General features: G+C 33.7%; 4 protein-coding genes across 4 annotated transcripts; 1 reads left to right on the top strand and 3 right to left on the bottom strand.

Annotated features, from left to right (window-relative positions):
- Window positions 1-183: 183 nt before the first annotated feature.
- On the bottom strand, window positions 184-4154 carry LOC142548675 (protein IQ-DOMAIN 24-like). The gene is made up of 4 exons (XM_075657144.1): window positions 3511-4154; window positions 1417-1617; window positions 1243-1317; window positions 184-1155 (listed from the first exon to the last, which is right to left on the bottom strand). Exons 1-4 carry the CDS (start codon window positions 3901-3903, stop codon window positions 448-450), a joined length of 1377 nt encoding a protein of 458 aa, XP_075513259.1. The 5' UTR covers window positions 3904-4154; the 3' UTR covers window positions 184-447.
- Window positions 4155-8844: 4690 nt separating this feature from the next.
- LOC142547996 (stamen-specific protein FIL1-like) lies at window positions 8845-9903 on the bottom strand. Its single transcript, XM_075656371.1, has 2 exons — window positions 9536-9903; window positions 8845-9277 (listed from the first exon to the last, which is right to left on the bottom strand). Exons 1-2 carry the CDS (start codon window positions 9810-9812, stop codon window positions 9270-9272), a joined length of 285 nt encoding a protein of 94 aa, XP_075512486.1. The 5' UTR covers window positions 9813-9903; the 3' UTR covers window positions 8845-9269.
- A 557-nt stretch (window positions 9904-10460) lies between these two features.
- On the bottom strand, window positions 10461-14065 carry LOC142548674 (putative methyltransferase PMT16). The gene is made up of 6 exons (XM_075657143.1): window positions 13201-14065; window positions 12087-12297; window positions 11604-11904; window positions 11100-11492; window positions 10897-10974; window positions 10461-10778 (listed from the first exon to the last, which is right to left on the bottom strand). The coding sequence occupies exons 1-6, from the start codon at window positions 13930-13932 to the stop codon at window positions 10571-10573; spliced, it is 1923 nt and encodes a 640-aa protein (XP_075513258.1). The 5' UTR covers window positions 13933-14065; the 3' UTR covers window positions 10461-10570.
- A 5733-nt stretch (window positions 14066-19798) lies between these two features.
- Window positions 19799-21951, top strand: LOC142548673 (DNA-directed RNA polymerases II, IV and V subunit 6A-like). The gene is made up of 6 exons (XM_075657141.1): window positions 19799-19933; window positions 20095-20128; window positions 20212-20384; window positions 20490-20541; window positions 21580-21647; window positions 21729-21951. The coding sequence occupies exons 1-6, from the start codon at window positions 19902-19904 to the stop codon at window positions 21796-21798; spliced, it is 429 nt and encodes a 142-aa protein (XP_075513256.1). The 5' UTR covers window positions 19799-19901; the 3' UTR covers window positions 21799-21951.

The following is a 21951-nucleotide window of genomic DNA, read 5'->3' as shown; positions in this document are numbered from 1 at the left end:
ACCGATGATTTGATGGTTACTAAGGAAAAAAAAAAATTGAAAATAATTTTTGTAGAAATTAAAACACAACACTAATGGACATAATTAATGAAATCCGAAGTTTCACGAGGTATCGAAAGGCGGGACAGAGGGTTCTAACAAATTTTAAAGTAGGATTTGTCTGACGTACAATATATTCAAATAACTCTTTTTGTTTATTGGTGAACAACCTTGTCGTGAAATTTATTGAAGTAAAGGAATTCAGACTCGATACAAATCCACACGTGGAAATTTAAGAGCAAAAGCAAGAATCCCAGTTTGTATAGGTAAATGCTTGATGATAAAACATGAAAATGGGACTCATTATTGGGGAACTAACGATATTGCCAACGAACATGTCTTTCTCCAGGATTTTGAGAGGATACTTCGAATGGGAGATGAATTGTAGACGACGATGGAAATCCATCGCTAGAGTTGGTTGACGTTACGTGTGGAGCTCAGTTTAATATCGAACCCTTTTTCCGAATTAACATCATTCTCCCGAAGAACCGGATTAAGCGGCCCACCTAGACCAAATTCCTCGGGCTGCATTCTCTGCTTGGGTACGCTGTGAGACCTGAGTTTTGCGAGGGACGACTCTGTATTTGCCATGTAGTTAGGATGACCAAAGTAGTTGTCTACCAAACTTCTCGAGCACTTTTTCCTCGTGGGAGTAAAAGATAGTTTTCTGTGGCTATGGCTTGTAAGTCTAGACAAAGCATGGCGAACAATTGGACTATTTTCAGCAGTCCACGATGCGGGCAGGTCTGTTTCTCGGACAAACAATGGAGATCGTATGTACGAGACTTCCTCTGAAGATATACTTGGATTTGGGTTTTGAGGTTTTGATGAAAGTCTAGACATGGAGTCACATTTGTTATATTCTCGCTCTGTGTTATTCCATGCTGAGAAGTATTCAGACACCGGTGACATTCTATTAATTTGTCTGATGTTTTGGCGAGGCTTCCATGTGTCTATTTCTAGAATCTTGTCATCACTTGCGTAACCATCGTGGGAAACATTTAGAGACCTGTTCTTGTGATTGCTTCGCGTAGGTTGTTCCATACATTGATCTAACCAAATGAAACCTAGATTCGAGCTTTCTTTGTTGTCTAGACGTGATCTTGAACTACGCTGCTGCTTGCACATGGATCCAGATGATGCGTTCATTAATTTTAATAAATTGTTACTAGCAAAGAATGAATGTGAAACTTGAGTAGATACCTTCCGCGGAGATGGACTTTGTTTGAACCCACTTGACATAATTTCTTTGTTCGTGTGATTCACGATGCCAATGCCCTGCAAATAAGTTAACAGTGGGAGCGAACACAGTGAAGAAACTGGATTCAAGCAGCAATAAAAGTTTTATTGATTCGTGTAAAAGATAAGCAGTCTCACTAGATGACAGTTGTTGGAGAACTTGGTGTTAGGAGTTGAAGATTCTGACACGTAAGATCGATGTGTAGAGGCTCGAGCTTGGATTCGAGCCATAGCTTGCATGCGATGTAGCATAACTGTGCTTCGGTTTCTGACAATGCGGCCTCTCACCAGGGCTTGAAGCTTGACCAGACCCTTGAGTGCCCGGAACGCCCTCCTAGCCTAAAACATATAGGGAAAAAAAAGTAAATCACTGAACTCACAGCACACAAATAGTAAAGTGTTATTTCAGTTTGGATACCGAGGGGACCAATCTTTAGATGGGTAAAACTAGTGGCCACAGAAAGTAGGTCGAGTAGCTAAGTTGGAAGACAAGTCCTTTTCGTAAAGCTTGGCAACTAATTGCACTAACCCACCTCTGAAAATGGAACCAGACTAAATAGAGCATAATATGAAGGGAAATCTTTTGTGGTAGCCAACTAATCAATCTAGTTCTAGAGTAACGCTTAGTTTTCGAAAACATAGGTTTGTTCGGGTTCGGGTTTAAAAGTTTGTAAATAAATCAATCCGGTCCACAAGTTTTTCAATCGAGTTTGATTATTATTCAAGATTATTGAACCAGAAACCAGTTCAAAGAGATCCAGATACCTTTTCAAGGTGGATTTGAGATCGATATGTTTTGCCAAATGGCTCTAGAGCTTTGACAAGTTTGTCATTAAGATTTTATAAATATTTGAAATTAAACAATATTAGACTATGTATATATAACACGAATCTCTATATAACGAGCTTGATAGTAAAGTTGAATCTAAACAAATCAACATCACGCTAAACTCTATGTCGAATTGAATTCAAGCACAAAGTCAACTTTTTGAGTTTGAGCTCGAATATAAAAAGTGAAACATATTCCGCCGGATTCAATCCATTATCCTCCCATTCCGATGAAGAGAGATAAATTGGGAAAGGTAGGAAAACCTACCATTCAAATAAGCACATCAACTGGATTGTTCCTATATGCACAAAGAAAAGAAGGAATGGGCTGTGAGCTGCAAATGTGTAATTCAGTTAACTATTTCTGTCGACTTTATATCTGGGACGGGGTCAGCTCCGCCACATGCCTAACCGTGTTTCAGCTATAAAGGGGAGTCCAGTGGCTCACAAACACGATGAGGGGTGGATCTTGTAGAGGAAAGATCATGATATTTTGAATCTTTATGTACAACACTTTTAAAAAGTTCCAATTTTCGAACAAAATATTGGCTCCACCCCCTGCAAACATCGTGGTCGCGCCAACGATGGACAGGGGATTTTAAACGTTGAACGTGTTTTTCAAATTTGACCGACGGAAAAACTGTTCTATCTAAAGCAGTGTCTATATTCCTCCACTAGTGGAAAACAGGGCATCAAGAATTTTGTAAAAAGCAACAAAAGGAAATGGATATCAATTCTACTGATGGTGAATTGTCATATCCACCTACCATCGTGCACTCAAATTATATATCCCTTTCACCAATCTTTTTCCTGTGGTCTAATAAATTTATATGTCTACTTCGCATTTTTGCCAAAAATATAAGGAATGAAAAAGATGAACAGACAAAAACGTGTCTCCGAAATATTACAAGACATGAAAATGGAAACTGATTATTCTAAAAAATAATAAGGGATTTTAATCTTATATCGCAACATGAAATGAAAGACATTTAAAATTGATAACACCAGTTGAATTATGACAGAAAAAAGGAATAAATATTTGATTTGTTCGGTAGGTAAACGTTTGTGGAGTCAACCGAGAGAGTACTGTCAACCGAGACAATACGAATACTTCTGCGATAGTCTAGTACCAAAAATTCATTAGAAAATTATGTAAATCTTTTACACCAAAATAATATCAGTGAGTATAACAAAACTAAACTTCCTTGACACTCGAATGGAATTAAGATGCATAAAAAACTCAAAGTAAATACAATATACATAAATAAAAATACGTATTAATTAAAATCAAACGAAACCACTGTTAAATCAATTTTATTTAATTTTTCGTTTGACATGGATTAGAGAAACGTCATACTTTTTTCCAATTTTTTTATCACAGACCAAGAAAATCAGATTACTAACCAAATACGCACGATATGCCGACTGAATCTTAACAGCAGCGACCATGCGACGCCGGTCAAGGTTAACGTATTCCCCCACACCGCCACGGGTCAGCCTGACCACCTCAGCCGCTGCGTGAGCGGCAGCCAGAGCAGCCTCCGCAACCGCTGCCGTGGCGGCGGCCACGGCTATTGCATGCTTGTCATCGTCCACCGCCTCAGCATACAGACTGGCGGTGGCGGAAGGGTCGTGAATCACATTCTTAAACTGCAACCGCTTAACGCTCCTCTCAGCAGAAATATGATCTCCGGATTTGGCGATACTCCACTTTCCCGTCTTCTTCTTCGAGGATGATCCCGGCTGTGAGGTTTTATGCCCCAGTAGTGAACGCAACCACCTAGTGACCTTACCCATGGTGCATGACAGCAAGTGGAGTTGGTATATTGAATTCTTGGAGTTTCAGCATTTTATCCAGTAGCCCATTTGTTTGTGCTGCAGAAGTGGGTGAAAAAGTTGTATTTAATGTAGGTCGAGATGAGTTTAAGAAGACGCGCGATACGGAGGAGGTGGTTGTTGCCTGTTGGGACCGTTGAAATTCTAAAGGGCTGACATACTGGTAAGCATTTTGTCCAATTTCTTGAAAAAGCTCATGTTTTTATCGGGGATCTAATTGGCCGATGAAGTAGTACTTTTATCGGCCATTGTATATGGCTTCATTGATATTGATTTTTTTTTTTTTTTTGCAAAACCTAAAATAAATTCTTAAAGGTTTATATCCAAAGTAGACAATTTCATACGATAATGAAGAGTCTGACTCGAGTTTTATGAAAGATTAGAGTTATAGATCATTATATTATTTCATATATATTGATTTATCATCTCAACATCATATATTCTGTATTTTCTTATTCCGCAAACCAAACGTAAGTATTTGACTAGGATGTTTTTGCGTTTATTTTTGTGGATTGAATGTGCATTGGTAATTTATAACGTGATTATTAAAATTTAGAGACAATATAAAGTGATTATTGATAAAAATAATATGTCACATTTGATTGATTAAAATAGTAATAAATATCTCATTTTTGTCTAGTTTTTTTTTCCTTTTTTGTTTATACATATCAACGATTGTGGAAGAATTGTATATTATGATTTTTTTTTTTTCATTTTCTTTCAATTTGTACAAATCAAAGTTTTTTTTAAAGAAAAATCTTCAATTTTTAAAAATAAACAAGAGATGGTCGAGTAAACACAGCCCACTTAACAAAGCCCACATTCATCTCAACAAGTATTTAACAGTATGATTCAATTTGCATGATCACTTACGTGTGCATGGGCATAGTTTTCACAACCGGATTGGTTTAGGTGGTTCAATCAATAACCGATGACGAGTTTGTTTTAACATCGTTCAAAAACCTTTTCACTGGTCGATAATCGGTCGGACCGGTTCACAATTTGTTTTTAATTTAAAATTTTTTGTTATATATATAACAGTGTTTCTACGTGACCGATTGAACCACTATATTAAAATAGTTCGATTCGATCATGGTCCGGTTATGAAAATATTTATAATGAGACATAAACATAGCTGTTATGACAGAACCAGATATAGACTTTTCCCTGGTCGTGGAAGTGGTCCCTCCAAGTCTATGGATAGATTATTATTGATCTCCATACCAAACTAACAATTATTGCTTATAATAAGGTGTCATGGCTACGAAATACTCATTATTCATACGATTTCATTTATAATTACTAAATTAATAACATCAATCACCAGAAAATAACAACAAAAATGTTATGTATGTTATATTCTAAAATTTCGATGTTAAAAATATCACAAGATACCACTACTTTTCCGGGAAAATAAAAATCATTCAATGGAATAACAATTTATCCGATGAGTATCTCTTGTAAGACAGTTTCACGAATCTTTATTCGTGATACGAGTCAACTTTATCAATATTTACAATAAATAGTAACATTTTTCATAGATCACTCAAATAAAAGATATGTCTCATAAAACCGTCTCACAAGAGTTTTCATGTGACCATTGTTTTATTTGGGTATGTTCTGAAACCGTCGGCAGATTAGTGTGGATGTAGCGTAGATGTGCTGGTGTCATGATGTTACGTAATTGTAAAAACTGACCTATCGGCCCCCAATCTTCCAAAATAAAATAAGAGGGCCACTTATTCCTTCCACCTGCACGAATTTGAATCTCACTCTATGTAGTAGTGGTTAACATTTCAGAATAGTCGTGGTGTTTAAATAAAAATATTTTGCAATTGTGTACTTTTTTCTAAAAAAAACTATGAATTTTATCTCCAAGGTTGGCGTAACTTTTATCGGACCTAATCGAGGTTGAGTTAAACATATATTGGGAACAGCACCGTCTGTTTATCTATGTAAGAATGTTAAATGTTTCAAATAAGTTATATTAGATATTTGAAAATTATATATATATATATATATATGTATTTGAACAATCTTTCTTTTCGAACAATCGTGTGTTAAGTCCAAGTCTAATTTCAACAAAGACTCGTGACCTCTGACATCCTTGACAAAATTTCAGCTGCTCAGCGCACTCGTCTTTTGATTTTTTTTTTTTTTTTGGAGCATGTTTACAATATTGTATGTGGTTTTTGTATCGGTCAGACCTAACATATGTTGAATTGAACCAACTCTATTTTCCATTAATTCAATTTCATGCCCATATCATTGACGTCATAGGCCCAACTCTCTATCTTCCCCATCCCTTAACCTTTTTTTTATTGGATCAGTTCCATCCTTAAATCTATATATATCTATATAAAAACAGAGTTTTTGCCAAAAATAGTAATTTTCCGCCAAAATACCATTTCTAAAAAAGGAAAGATTTACGTGAATATTGACATATATGTACTGCAATAAATGATCACTTCAATTATTGTTTGCATTGATTACATCAATTCATTTAATTCAATTTTGAATTCAATTAATTTTTATATTAATTCAAATTTAATTTATGTATTATATGTTTTTATTTTTTTTACTCAAATTAAAACTAAACTCTATTAAAAACATAAACTATATTAAAAATTTTGCATTGATTATATCAATCAATTTAATTAAAAACTATATAAATAAAATTAAAATACAAATGATTGCAATGTTCAGTATCACTCATAAGATAGATTATTCAAAAATAATTTTTTTTATTTTAAGTAAATTCATGCCCAAATTACTTGCTAAAAAAATACAATATTTTATTAGTTTATTTAATTTTTCTAAAAATAAAATTGGTTGAGTGTAAAAGTTATCACTACGATAAGATTTCCAATGAACATTAATTTACCATTTAATAATCATAATTTTTATCTCAAATACATATTATTTCGAAATTACCTTAGTTTGAAAGAATTAATGCGTTGTAGTTTTCTTCCAAAACTATATGTATATTGTATATCTTGAATTCTCTTCTTAAAAATTCAAATAAGAGAGCACAAAAAAATTAAAAGAGATATATTCAAAAGAGTTTCAAATGGACATTAAATTAATCTCAATAAACATGTATATTGCCCTCAATAATCAGAAATATTTAACACTCAATGCATGCAATTCGAGATCTCCATAATTTGAAAGAGTTAATGTATGATATAATTTTGTCAAAAACATACAATGTATAATTTTTGTCCCTTGAGATGTCTTATTTGAATTTTAAATTATAAATAATGCAATATTGCATATTATATTAGAAGTCAATTTTACTCTATTTATCTTACTAAATTTATCTACTCCAAAATTGAATTCTGAAATGACTCCTCTTTTCAGCACCATATACGAGTTGAATCCTTCCAAGATGTAATGTTCGTTTAAATTTAGATTTGTTCGTTGTTATGAACTACCTACAACTGGAAACAACGAGACATTAAGTTTGAAATATGTCTTTCATGGTCGAGAAATAAAAAATATTATTAATCTATTTTTACAAAATTTTAATTACTACGTATTACTAATGTGACAATTTTCTTATATATTACAAAGTTCACGGATTCATGATAGTATAAAATTTACCGTAATGGAAGTGATTAAACCAATTATAAAGAAAGTAAACATCTTATTAGAAGACATGTTATAAAATTTATTGACATTATTTTGGAATACATAATAAATGTGAATTAAATAACTTTTCTGATTTATGCATAATTTACTTAGGATCATATGTTTCATTTTTCTTTCAGAATAATAGGTTGTTGTGTATATTATGAAGAAATTTTGTAAATAAAATTAGAACTCATTTGGATAAAGATATTGATAAAACAATTATTGTTATCATTCAAATGTGTCAAACACGTGTCATGTCACAAAATTATTTGTGAATGTGGATTTAGACGAAATTACTGAATTTTTAAAAATTTATTTCTCATTAATTTTATTGAGTATGATTTAAAAATATTTTTTATCACATGTTAAAAAATAATAATATATAACTTCTCGAAAATTAAAGAATTAAATATGTATTAAGGTTGGTGGCCGACATCAATACACTAAACACGATAAGCATCATGTCATTACCTTAGGCTAACACAATCTAAAATTGTGATATATGATAGTGATTATTAGCCAAAAAAATTAATCGACATGCGTTATATTTAAGAATTTTTTTTAAAATAAGCGAAAAAATAGTTTTATTTTTATTTTTTTAATTATATTATTTTTTCAATTTAAATATCTATTCATTTTTCACTAATTTTTAATAATATCATTACGTGCATCGCACATGTTAAATACTAGTTTAAACTAAACAAGAGTTGTTGCTCAGAAATAATAATAATGGTTAAGATTGGAACTTGAACCTAACTCAACCTTATAAACTAGCTCAAGGGAGTAGGATTGTCTAAGACCATATATACAACTCTCTGGTATTTTATCCAACCGATGTGGGACAAGTGGACAACTAACACACCATCTCACGCCCAGAAATGAACATTTGGAACGTGAAGTTTACAAATGACTCAATTATGAACAGAACGAGTGATTTGGTCAAACGTCTCATGCATGGACATGTGACCAGCATTTCATATAGTGCAGTGGCATAAAATTAAATCACTCAAATTAAAAGAGACTTTTGGATTCAAATCTTAATTGAATTATTCCTCTTTCAAAAATCCTGCCTCAAGCTAGCGGACAGATAAATAAATCCACGCCAATAGAGCTACTGCCACCCAGTCTATTATATATATATATATATATATATATATATATATATATATATATATATAAATTGTGTGACAATAATTGGGCATGCTTCACATCATTACCCGTGTGAATCAATCCCTTTACCGGGGGGGGGGGTTCAATCTTTTTTTAACGTCTGCCTATAATAATACAAACAAATATTAAAATTACCAGACTCTGATGTCTGAAATTATATCGATACTTTTAGGCTTTAGCCGTTGTTATTGCATGCCAGGGAAAACATACGTAGATGGATTTTCAATAAATTTGACGGGAAAATATAAATATTATTTGCATTACGCTGTATAAATCCATGCATGGACTTTATAAGATGATTTCGATCGAAATTATAATATATGATCACTGCAACATTAACTATTGGAATATAATGCATCTTTATTATTGATAAATATTGCTCTTTTTCTGAAATAGATTACAACAAAATGCTAAATAATATAGTAAACCAGGATTCAGCAGAGCAAACATCGATCTCACGAAATGACATCAAAAACATTATTAAATCCTTCCCATTCTTATTGGGAACCAGCTTTGCGTCCATCTCAGTTTGCTGCAATAAGAAAAAAAATTGAAAATCTTGAGCAGTGAATCCAATTTATGATGAAAATAAAAGTACCCGTTTTAATTTTACAGGTCGCAATTGACCCCCAGATATGAAAAGCAGGTTTATGCCTGTAAAGTTATATGCACAGTGGATTGATAAGTTCCGGATGCTTTTTCCCTTTAATATCCTAATAGTTAATTACATTGTATGAGAAAAGTTTTAAGTTTAATATATGTGATGTCGTTTTTTAGTTGAGATACTGACCGCCGCAGGTGAGGGGAGGGAGGTTGCATTGGGCGGGGATACGGGAGGCGATCCTGATAGTGTTACAGAGGCAGTTGTGGTCGACGGCCTGGAGAGCGTTGCAGCAGTCTGGGTTGGGGGCGGTGGCAGCGGCTCCGGGCATGACAAAGGGTGCACAGACATTGAGGGTGGAAAGAGTGGAAGAACAAGTTTGTGCTAGTGATTGTGGTATCATTTGGCTTTGAGCCACCAACACAATGACGAGTACCAGAGCTGAAACAGACTTCATTGCTGCCATTTATGATTTCGATTTAGTATTTGATATTTGATTTGTTTTGATTCTGCGATGGTCCAGAGTTCGATTTCTCTACTGTTTATAACAAATTAATGAATGTGTCGCGATCGACAATCGCATGAGTCACCTAATGCAAAATGCAGTTTGGAGTTGTAGATTATGTGACGTTGGCTGCAATCTCAATTTATTCAAGACTGACAAATATATTAATTTAAATTTCATATATAATTTTTAAAGGTAAAAAAAATATATTCGATGAACTTAGATTCATCTTTCGAGATCAAAATTTATTAATGCTTTCTCTAACCATCGATATTCCCGTTGACTCGAAAATAAAAAATATGATAAAAAATGAAACCATACGTTGATTGTGTTGTTGAATTCCAAATGGTTACTTGAATATTAGCATAACTTTCATTATTTAAGGAAACCGTATTGTAAATATTAATTTTTTAAAAAATAAAGTATATATATTAAATATATTCCAAATGTTTTAATCAGTTCAAATCCATAAATTAAATTATTTATGTATATTATGAAATCTTAAATTTTAATATTAGACTACAATTCCGAACAAAAAACTCGGTCGGTCACAAGTTTAGAAAAATATGTAATCAGCTACAGTTCGTTATCACATAACAATAAATAATAAATAATGAAGACATATTTGTTAATAAAATGTATCAAGAAGACAGAAAATTAAAATAACAAAAAATATTTTAAAAAAAATGAAATGAAAACAAGAAAAGAACTATATACTTCTAAACTGTCCAATACAATTTCACTGCAAACAAAAGCTTCTCCCTCTCCAATGGTCCATCTTCATGATCTACAATTTGAGTATCCCAATTCAATCTATCTGCAATTCTTTTCACCTTCACCAATATATCTACATCGTCTCGAATAATCAAACTTCCTTCGGGTCTCAAAATCCTGTCCATTTCTAATAAAATATCTTCCATTTCGCATCTGCATCACAACATAAACAAGAAAAAAGACGTATTCGCGAGTTAATCATAGTGTATATATAGAAAGTCTATATTTTCGAGATTGTGACGAGTATAGCATATATAGTTTGCGAGGTTACCTATCTTTGTAGAGGGTAAATATTGAATCAGCATGGATGAGATCGTACGTTCTTGGATAAGTTGACATCGCTTCACACCTGCACGAATTTTATTTTTAAGGGTGTCACGACTTAAGTCAGCACATTTAATTAGGAGTGGGGAGATTCCGATTAAATGAATATTAGAACAAGAACACGCGGTATACGTATATATATTTGTATACCAGCTCTGATAAGTTCCGATCAATCCTCGTTCGTAGATGGCACCGAGTGTGTTGACCTTAGCCTCGACTGGAACTACGTTCATCACCCAAAGAGGATCGTCGATCAAATTAGCAGCGAATCCACCCAAGAAAGCGTTCATATCAAGGACGTTACGATACCTTCCCTTTTGGCCTAGCTGGTTATTAACCCTTTTATAATACGAGACCCTCCTCTTCCACAGTTGCAAGTCCTGATGAAAAGTTTCACTGGTCACTCCATTTATCGTTCCTCGACTAATCCTAGGAGGTAAGGCAGTTAGACGATTTGGCCACTTTTCCAGCCCACCGCCGGCTACCTCCTCATTGGTGGAAACGTCGGGTAAACGAGTCAAGCAAGTTTCTGAATTTGTGTACCTAAGAAGAAGAAGCACATAATTCTTAATTACATGCATTGAATTCAGCTAGCTACAAGTGTACTGAAATTGTACAAAATCCGAAAAGAGAAACAGAGGAACGATCGCAAACCAAGATTTATCGGGGTTCTGATCACTGGGGCAAAACGTGGGGTTCTTGACCAGTGATTTAAATTTTTTGCACATGAAGTGATTCAATGGCTTTTGCCAAATAGAGATGTCATCCTTCTCGACTAGCTTTTTCCAACATAGGCTCCTTGTTATGTTATCAATTTGCATTTGCTCCGAATTCAAATCCTCCCTCGACCTCTCCCACCCTTTCCAGTACTTTCTCCAACGGATAGGTGGACCTGATAGGATCCAGTACCCGCCCGGCCTTAAAACGCGATCAACTTCAATCAAGTATGCACCATCTAAATAAAAACGCGAGTCAGATTAAAATCAAGCGGGAATAAGATCATGAGTCTCACTGCTCAAGTGAAAATATCTTCAATGAAAGAAACCTTGATTTGTGATCAAACACACTTTTCACCAATCAAGATTCTAAATACTGTCGGCCCGAAATATCATATATATCATGTTGGGGTGAAATTACCATATTCCCCCCATGGAATGAGGCAACGCGAGCAATGTGCCATGTCGAAAGCCCTAGACGGGTATGGTAGCCTCTTGGAGGCGATGACGCCGATCAACGCAGGAACTCCTCGTTCCAATGCGAATTGCACTTGTGCTTCGTGTGTGTCCCTCGGCGCAAACGACATCGTGAGGATGTTTCTTGATAAAAGATAAGCACCCCAGCTCGCAACCTGATGATAACAACCAAGAAATATAGAATGCTCAACCCAAAAAAACAGAAAAAGAAAAAAAAAAAGGCAAGTACCAACTGGTTTCATTTGTCAATGAATAGAAAAGACAAAAAAAATATGTTAGTAGCAGCACTATGCCATGTGTGTTACATGCTTTCATGCATGGCCAAGTTGCCTGCTTGTAGATAAAAAGATGTTGCACTTCTTGGGGTAAAATACAATAACAAGCATCCACAGTAATCAGTATAAAAATGTTTAAAATTAAATAATATTTAACAACGAAAAGAAAAGCAACCAACTCTTTTCAAATTTTAAAAGTTAGCAGACTCCAAATTATTTAAAATTAGTGGCTCGATAAACCACAATACCAAACCTCACTCACTTTTGTCGTAATTCATGACAAAAAAGTGTGCCCCATACCAAAAATGGCAAATTCTTTTTTCAACATTTACGTATGGAACTGCCCTGCTCATAATCACCACCTCTTATTCCCCGTTAACTACAAACTTAAAGCATTTAATTTGACAATTGAATTGCATAATACAACCACAATCTTTGTCCAAAGCAAATACTTCACCTCCAATTGTAAAAAATGGAATTATATAATATTTCACAAACTACTTAATTTATTGCTAATTTTGTCGGACATGTTGATTTCAAGATAATAAATGTTATAATAAAATAATTTCTAACCAAAATTTATATCGGGGAAAAAAAATACAGCACTTAAATGGAATGACGGGGTTAGTGAGAAACAAGATTAATCCTCCGGAAATTAATAAAATTAACCAAAAAAATTACGTTAAAAAAATGCATTCCTAGCAAAATAAATTATCTTGCATGTTGTTTTCTTCTTCTTCTTGAGGGAAAAAAATAATAAGAAGAAAAAAAAAAAAAACTTACCCCGCAACCAGTATCAATGGCGGTCCGAATGGAGCCATCTTTCAAATTAATCAACTTTCCGATATCATCGATGTAAGCGTCAGCGCCATTAGGAAACATTGTTCCTCCACCAGGGAACCTAAACCGGTCTCCCTCGAACCGAATCCAATTCTGAACCGCCTTCTCCACGGTCAATTCCTTGTGTGGTACATTTGCGTACCACACCAGATCCCTGCTCTGCGGCCACTTGAAAGGGTTTTTGTATCCGTGTGGAGCCGGAACCCGGCATTTCAATAACTCCTCTTTCGGAGGACAGTGCCTCTCTCTGTATATCAACCTGTCACGCTCGAATTTCAGCGATCTTTTCTGGTCCTCGCATGGGGTGTATTCACTGTACCGTATGTCACATGGGGGGTATTTCTTGATTTTCACGCCGAAGACATCGTCCCCTACGCCGCCGTCCGCGGCGGCATGATAGGACGCGAAGTCGAGTTTAACCGTGGAGGAGGAGGAGGTCTGGCGGGTTTTGTTTGAGGTGGCGATCGAGCATGGGATGGTAGCGCCAAACTTTGAGATGGTGGAGGTGGTGGCGTCGCCTTGTTTCCAGACGGCGAATAGGTAGGAGAGGGAGCAGAGGATTGTGACTAAGGCTAAGGAGAAGAGTCGTCTGGGTTTCTTGAGGTAGGACGCGGCGGCATTAGCCGTGCCCGGTTTGGAAAGTGGAGTGTAGTGAGGAGGGGGCGGACCTCCCATGTCTCTTGATTTCTTGTTCTTGATTATGAAAAATGGAGTGCCCACGCAAGTTTTATAGGAGGAGGAGGAGAAGAATATGGTGGAGTGTTGAATTAATTGGAGGATTGGAAAAAGGGTCGTGGAGGGAGACAAGTTAAGAATCAAGTTGAACACATGCGAGAGGTGAGTTAATTTGTAGAGGTGGTGTGTAGTAATAAATTAGATCTCGAGATGGTACGTATTAAGTTGGGAAATGAAGAGTTTAAAATAATCAAAATATTTTTATTTTCAAGTGCCAATTAGATTCTTAATGCTAATTCCAACTTTTCACCTTTAACATTGCCTTTTGTTTAGATTTAGGGTGGGAGACCCCAACTCGAGTTACTCTCATATTTGAGAGTATAATCATGTTATGTCACTAAGCTTATGATAATCGAGTTTATGTCACTCAACTTTTGGAGTAGGTCTCTTGTGAGACGTTTTCATGAATTTTTATATGTGAGATAGGTCAACTCTACCGATATTCACAATAAAAAGTAATATTTTTTCATGGATGACCCAAATAAGAGATCCGTCTCACAAAATACGATCCATGAGACTGTCTCACACAAATTTTTGCCTCAACTTTTACCAACATGCTCTCACGCGTCACGGGGAGACATTGTGTCATTAGCAAGCACTGATAGCAAGGAAATAAAATATGAAAATTACCAAAAATTATTTTGGTTGTTTTTTCAATTATGTCCTGTATATGTCATTTTAGAATTATCATCTAAGATGGGTAATATTAATTTTTATCCTCACTGGGATACTTAAAATCGAAAGTCTAAAATGAAAGTGTGAAAATTATTTGGCTAGCCATAATGTGTTCCAGATTTGAAACTTTAGTGGTGTGAATATAATAAAGGTTATATTATATTTAGTATGCAGTTTTAAAAAAATTCGGTGTCATTTATGAAGAGGTTCAAAAATAGAAATGGGGGATGGTTGGATGAAATCTGACTTTCTACGAAAGAGGTAAAATTAAATAATGAAATCGAGTACTCACCATGTGAAAATAATAATTATATAATAATAATAATAATAATAATAATGAATATAAATAACATCGGATGAATAGAAAAGTTTGTCCTATTTGGTTGTGTGGTATGATAATAACTAGAGTATGTTTCTTGTGAGGCGATCTCACGAATCTTTATCTGCGAGACGGGTTAATCCTATTAATATTCACAATAAAAAGTAATACTCTTAGCATAAAAGTAATACTTTTTCATGGATGACCCAAGTAAGAGATCCGTCTCACAAAATACGACACATGAGATCGTCTCACATAAGTTTTTGTCTAATAACTAATATTAAATAATAATGATGATTAATTGATTAATTAATATAAACAGGCCAATGTCCTACTCCAGTGAAGATTGGGTTGAAATAGACCCTGTCCCAGTTAGGAACTTGTATGTTGTCCTTTTTCCGATTAAATTATTTAACAATATAACTGAATCTATAATTATTGAAACATTTCTTAATGTAAAATTAAAAAAGGAAATAAATTTAGTCAAAGTAATTAATAGCATGCGTTAAAAATGGTTATAATATATAGACTGATATTTTCTTTAAAATGCTAGAGCAAGAAAAAACAAAGGCTTGTAGAAGAGATATTTGGAAAAGAGGTAAATATGAAATGAAGCGTTTCAGAAGATGCTTTTATCGACTTTAATCTCATGACTAAACACTCTCCACACATCCAAAAAAAAAAATTGGAAGCAACCTTATCGATTCTCCGATCCCTTCAAATATTTTTGACTCAAATCAACATATTATATAATATTTCTTAATAATATAACCGACAAAAAATGATTTTTTTGCGGTGAGAATCAATACTTTCAATATATAAAATAATGTTTTTTATGAGTCTGATCAGATTGATAATTCTTCTCACAAAACTGGCTCGTAAACGATCTCGTATGATTTTTTTTTTTTTTGTTAAAAAAACTAAGAACCTGAACATTGATTTACACATCAAATTTTGACTAAGTACGTACTTTTGTTGTGCTGAGTTTGGTATCACCTCATGTTGTTTGATTAAAACGAGTAAGGGACGGTTAGCAGTTATCTAAAATTAATTAACCCAAAATAATATCAAATATATGATAATTAATTAATCCCACCAGTCAACCTTCATTAAAAATCCAATAAATTACAAATTCAATAAGTTATCTGAACGTAGAACTTATATACACATATCGTACGTATAACATATATATACATACATGTTACCAAGGGCGGATCCATTAAAGGGCTATACTGGGCTGTAGTCCAGCCCACTTTGTTTTTTTATTAATTAAGTTAAAATTTTAGCTCACCCACCAATGTCCAGTCCAGTCCAATCCAGCCCAACCCAGCCCAGCCCAACCCATTTACATGCAGATCAAACTGTAAGAAAGTGTGTGCTGTAGACTCGGCCGCTCGAATCAAAACAAAACCGTCCTCCAAAAACTGGAATCAAACCATTTTTTCCAATTTTTTGATATTTTCCAATATCATGTCCTACCAAGTATCAACTGTGTTTCGTTTTTCTTTTTGGGTTGACATTTGCGAGGAACAATAGGATACTCGAACCCATCCGGTACTTATTTAAAAATTACATGATGTGAATGACAATTTTTAAATATGTATGATGAATTTTCAAGTTTTAAATACTCAATATCATGAATTTTCGTTTTTTGTTTTTCTTTTTGCCGATTGTTTGACACTCTATATTGAACGAGATTTAGCTAAACATATTGATGTAAATTCTATTATTGATGATTTTAAGAATCTCGTAGAGCACAATTTCGTTGAACGATATAATGTAATTTTTTTTAATAATATATAACTTATCATATTGAGTTCAAGCTTCTCAACTCTTATTTTTATATCCGTCCCTGCATGGTACAACTATGAATTGTGATAATATACGAAAATTGTATCGAGAATATCTAAGTTTTGAATCACAAGAAAGAAAATTGAATTTTTGGGTTCTTTTTTATCTCTGCGAGCCAAGAAACTAAATGATATTGTTTATAGAAATATCGAAGGTTTAACTTGATTGTTAATTAGTATCTTACTCGTACGATGCATAATAGTTGTTATTTTATATAATTAATTATTAAGTTTCGTAAGTACCATCATTTGAATTTTTTAAAATAAAATAAAATAAAATCTTCTGTTTCTCTTTTTTAGTTTTAAATATGGATTTTATATCATAACTTGAATTAGATATACGAAGGACTAGGAGTATACGTAAAGATTCTTGCACATTACTCATTTGGTGGAGTTTTTAACTTCTAAGGGCAGCAAGTTTAACTTCGAGGATTCATGTTATATCTATATATAACACAAAAATTCATTTGAGACGGTTTCACGGTCCAATTTGGAAGGGTACTGTTGCTCATAAACATACATGAAATTAATATATTGTGTGTATCAGAAGTTAATGTTATATTTTGGTGTTGTCAACACGAGCACACAACATGCAGCGGAAATTGATTATTTAGCACACGCGTAAACTTAAATAAATAAGCACCAGATTTAAATTATGCACAAGTACGAATACTTGTGCAATGCCTCGTAGCAAAAATTCACTAGAAAATTATGTAAATCGTTTACACCAAAACAATACTAGTAAGTATAACAAAACTAAATTCCTTGACACTCGAAGGAATTAACATGCATAAAAAACTCAAGGTAAATGTAAGATGCAAAATAAAAAACGTATTGCTTAAAATCAAACGAAACCACTCTTCGATCAATATTGTGTCAGTGTTGTCCTTCGAGTGTTGTCCACACCAATCAGTAACACGGTAAATCTGTGAATCAATCACACAAATTCTCAACATAAAACTCTTCAACTCTGAACTACGTGTAGGTTGCGCTGCAAAAGTGATCAAACGATCACACAAAAGCTTTTCATCAAAATAGGATCGGCTCTAGTATTTTTCTTCTATGCAAGAACTCCTCAACCGATCCTCTCAAAAGCTAACACCAAACGACTCACCAAAAAGCTCATACAAAAGCGATCACCCGATCACAGAAAACTTCAGCAGCTGTACAATAAAGTGATCATCGGATCACATAAAAACTGCAGAGCAAATATATGTTGGACTCTTGTGATTTTCTCTCTGCAAAAAGGTCTCTCGTCCAACTCTCTGAAAAGCCCCACGTAAAGGCACACACGAAAAGCTCCCACAAAAAAGATTCTCTTCTCTCCCGCTCTGTGCAGCACTCTCTCCGCGGCTGTGAGTCCTTTCATATTTTTATCCAATACTTGACCTAAAACAATTTCATAAAAGAGTATTAGAAAATATGGAAACAAGATTTTCATTAGATATAAAACTCTTTTAAACAAAGATAAAATATATTAGAGATAAAAATAATATTAAAAACAAATCTTATTAAATTTTAAAGATAAAGCAATCAAGATCTTATCACATAAAAATATATCAAGCACGATCTTATAATCTAGAAAGACAAAATCTCAAATTGATAATATCAATTTAACAAAAAAATAATTAAGGAATAATACATTTCTTTCATAATTCATGAGACATATATTTTATTTTGGTCGCTCGTTAAAAAATATTTTTTTTATTGTAAATACGGACATGATTGACCTGTCTCGTGAATAAACCTTAGATTCCATGAAATCAAATTATGATCCTCGGGAGCAAGAAGATGCCCCCAAACGACCCTGGGGATCCAATAGAATTCGAATTCGTAAGATCGTCTCAAAAAAAATATATTCATATATAAATTAAAATATCCGTTAGTTGTATCTTTGCTATTAAATTGTTTATATATTTATTTTTCATAAAATAAAAATAAATGTTTTTTTTAGCATAAAAATAAGGTATTGGATATGTATACACACACCCCCCAAAAAAAATGGAAGTTCGGAGATACGAAACGTCAACGTAACGATGGTGTTGAAGTTGAGCTATTAATTCATTTCGGGAGACGTGTTATAAATTCTTAATCTCAATTAGTCATTTAATGTTTAATTAATTACTTCCTCGAAAGCCGATTAACATACTGCTATATCTCCTTCCCAAAGATGAATTAACCAACCTAAGAATATTGATTTTTTTTTTAAATGTAGTTTACATATTAACTAAAGATTGTGGAAAAAAATAAAAGAAAATAAGATAAGCTTATTTCCAAAAATCATAAATTAAAACTAAAGTTGATTAATAAATTGAAGTGAATTTATTTATTGAGAAGTGAGTTATTAAATTCTTTAAAAGAAAATTAAAATTCATTGATTTCAAAGGTATTTTAATAGTCTAAAAATAGAAATTCAAATTTATCTTCATATTTGTTTATTCTACAACTGAACTAATAGGATTCAGATTTTTAGAATATTGAAATATTCAGAAATTTATCGTGGTTGATATAAATATATTATAAATATATAAAAGATGAATTTTTATTTTTCTTTATTGAGGTTATTCAACGTTGAAAATTCATTCGAAATTCATAGATTTCAAATGAGTTTATCCAAATACAAGGTTTGTGGATACTATAATTCATACTAGAGTAGGTCTCTTGTGAGACGGTCTCACGAATCTTTATATGTGATTCGAGTCAACACTACCGATATTCACAATAAAAAGTAATACTCTTAGCATAAAATGTAATAATTTTTCATGGATGACCCAAATAAGAGATCTATCTCACAAAATATGATTCGTGAAACTGTCTCACATAAATTTTTATATTCGGACTAATTGTATTTTAGAGGATGGAAATTTTAGTACACTACTTTAAATATGGTACCGATAGATGAATGTTGGGCTAGTGGGCTTTACAAACTAAGTTGTAATTTTAGTGGGCTTCGACGAGACTAATTAGGCCCATTCTACTACTAATTAAGTCGATTGTTCTTGTTTCTCTATTAGCATTCGCGCGATCAATTGGCGGTTGGAGAAGAGGGGTGATATCTTAACGCCATGGCGGACGAGGACTATGAGATGGACGGAGGGTTCGTAAATATTCGTAATTCAGTCAATTTTTAATCTAATTTCGTTTAATATTCCCCTATAAACTTCGATAGCGCCATACGACCACTGTTTTTTGGAATTAGGGTTTTTTAGGGCTTTTGGATTTTGTGCTGACTAATGACGGTTTGTTGGTTTTTCTCAGCTACGAGGATGAGCCAATGGAACCCGAGATTGATGTGAGCATCTCGTTTGATTCTTTGTTACGTTTTTATTTTCGGTTATGGATTTCATCTCATTGTCATGGTGAGAAAATTGATAGGAAGAGGCGGAAGTTGAAGAAGATAATAACAACGAGGACACTCCTGACCCGATCGAAGGCGATGGAGATGAGAAACAGGAGCAGGTACCCATTGCACGCCCTCGGAAAACATCAAAATATATGACCAAGTACGAAAGAGCTAGGATTCTGGGCACGAGGGCTCTGCAGATAAGGTTCGTTTTTCAAGTGTTTTTGGGACCGTGGACTGGAAATTCGTGCTTAAATTTTAATTATTCGAGTTATTTTTGGGCTTTGAGAGACTCTTTCTGGCTTCACAGCATGAATGCTCCCGTTATGGTTGAATTAGAAGGTGAAACTGACCCGCTCGAGGTAAAATTCTCAATGTTTTGGTAGTGCTTTTTTGGGCAAGAATTTTTTCTTTCCTATTTATTGTCTTTATATACTGTTTGTGTTAAAAATTGTATGCAAACGTGTATTTCTAATCTCGAGCTACAGTTCCGTAATCCATTCGCAGAAGGCATTAGGTTCCGTGTGGGCATCTCGCATATTTACTGTTATCTCTGAATTTTTTGTGTTTTTCTTATTAAAACCTTTTAGTACAAAAACCTCAAAAAGATTTTGTTTTGAAACATATATTTGTTTGATTTTTTTAAAAAAAAGTTTGGGAAGAAATGTTTCTTTGAATTTCAATTTTTTTGCTTTGGCTAGTATGTTGGAACTTGTTTGCTGCACAAGGTCAACGAAATGCTAGTGCTATTTAATGATGAAGGATTGTGTGTGTTAGTTCATGGTTGGGCTTGCTGTTTCCAAATCATGTGATGAACTTTTATAATGTTAAGATTATGATTCATTTATTATTTTGTAGTTCCAATACTTTGTTTATTGTATTAAATTACTCTCTTCATGATAATGTAGTTTCACTGTCCTCTACTTTGATTTAGATGGATGATTATATTATTTGGGGTGGCACCTTGACCGTTTTAGTATCCGATTTTTATGCTTAAAGTTGGGTCCAAACTTCAATATTTACATTACACTTTTGTAGATATTTAATATGGCTTTAATTTTTTCTCCTTGCACCTCAATTAATGTTTTTGGTTTGCATGAGAAACCCCAGAACCTCAATTTTCACATGAATAGTGTTATTTTAGCCAATATTATTGTAGAGGTTGGTTAGAAAAAGTAGTTCTTGTATGATTGACCATCACTTTGGCGTGAATAAATTTGACAAAAAATGCCAGACTCGTAACTCTTTTGTTTGATAATTATGTAGCATGTAAATATGGGCAGCTTTTGTCAATTACTCAACATAGAATTTTGTATTACAAGTGACTTTGAAATTACAATGTGATTTTGTGTAATGTTTTCTTACTAGTTACAACATCCATCTTTTTCACCTTATCTTAGATTGCAATGAAGGAGCTACGACAGCGAAAAATACCGTTCACTATTCGTCGTTACCTCCCTGATGGAAGGTAAGATTCAATGGATTCATCAGTACATTCCCTGTTATCTTTGTTTTAGTTTTTTTCTGTATTTTCGTTTTTGTAATCCAGCTATGAAGATTGGGGAGTGAATGAATTGATTGTGGAAGACTCGTGGAAAAGGCAAGTTGGGGGAGAGTGAAACACCAATTCTTCTCGAAAAAGTACTTTAGGAGTATGCGTATGTATTGTCTTAAGGCGTTTCAAATGGACCTCTCTAGAACAATGTAAAATACTTGTCTTCTTTTGTGGAGACTAAACTCGTGGTATTCCATGAAGCTCTTGTTTCATGTTC

Source organism: Primulina tabacum, chromosome 6 (assembly GCF_025594145.1).
Source record: "Primulina tabacum isolate GXHZ01 chromosome 6, ASM2559414v2, whole genome shotgun sequence".
Lineage (NCBI taxonomy): Eukaryota > Viridiplantae > Streptophyta > Magnoliopsida > Lamiales > Gesneriaceae > Primulina > Primulina tabacum.
The sequence above is the reverse complement of the archived record's forward strand: the minus strand, read 5'-3'. Positions and strand labels throughout refer to the sequence as shown.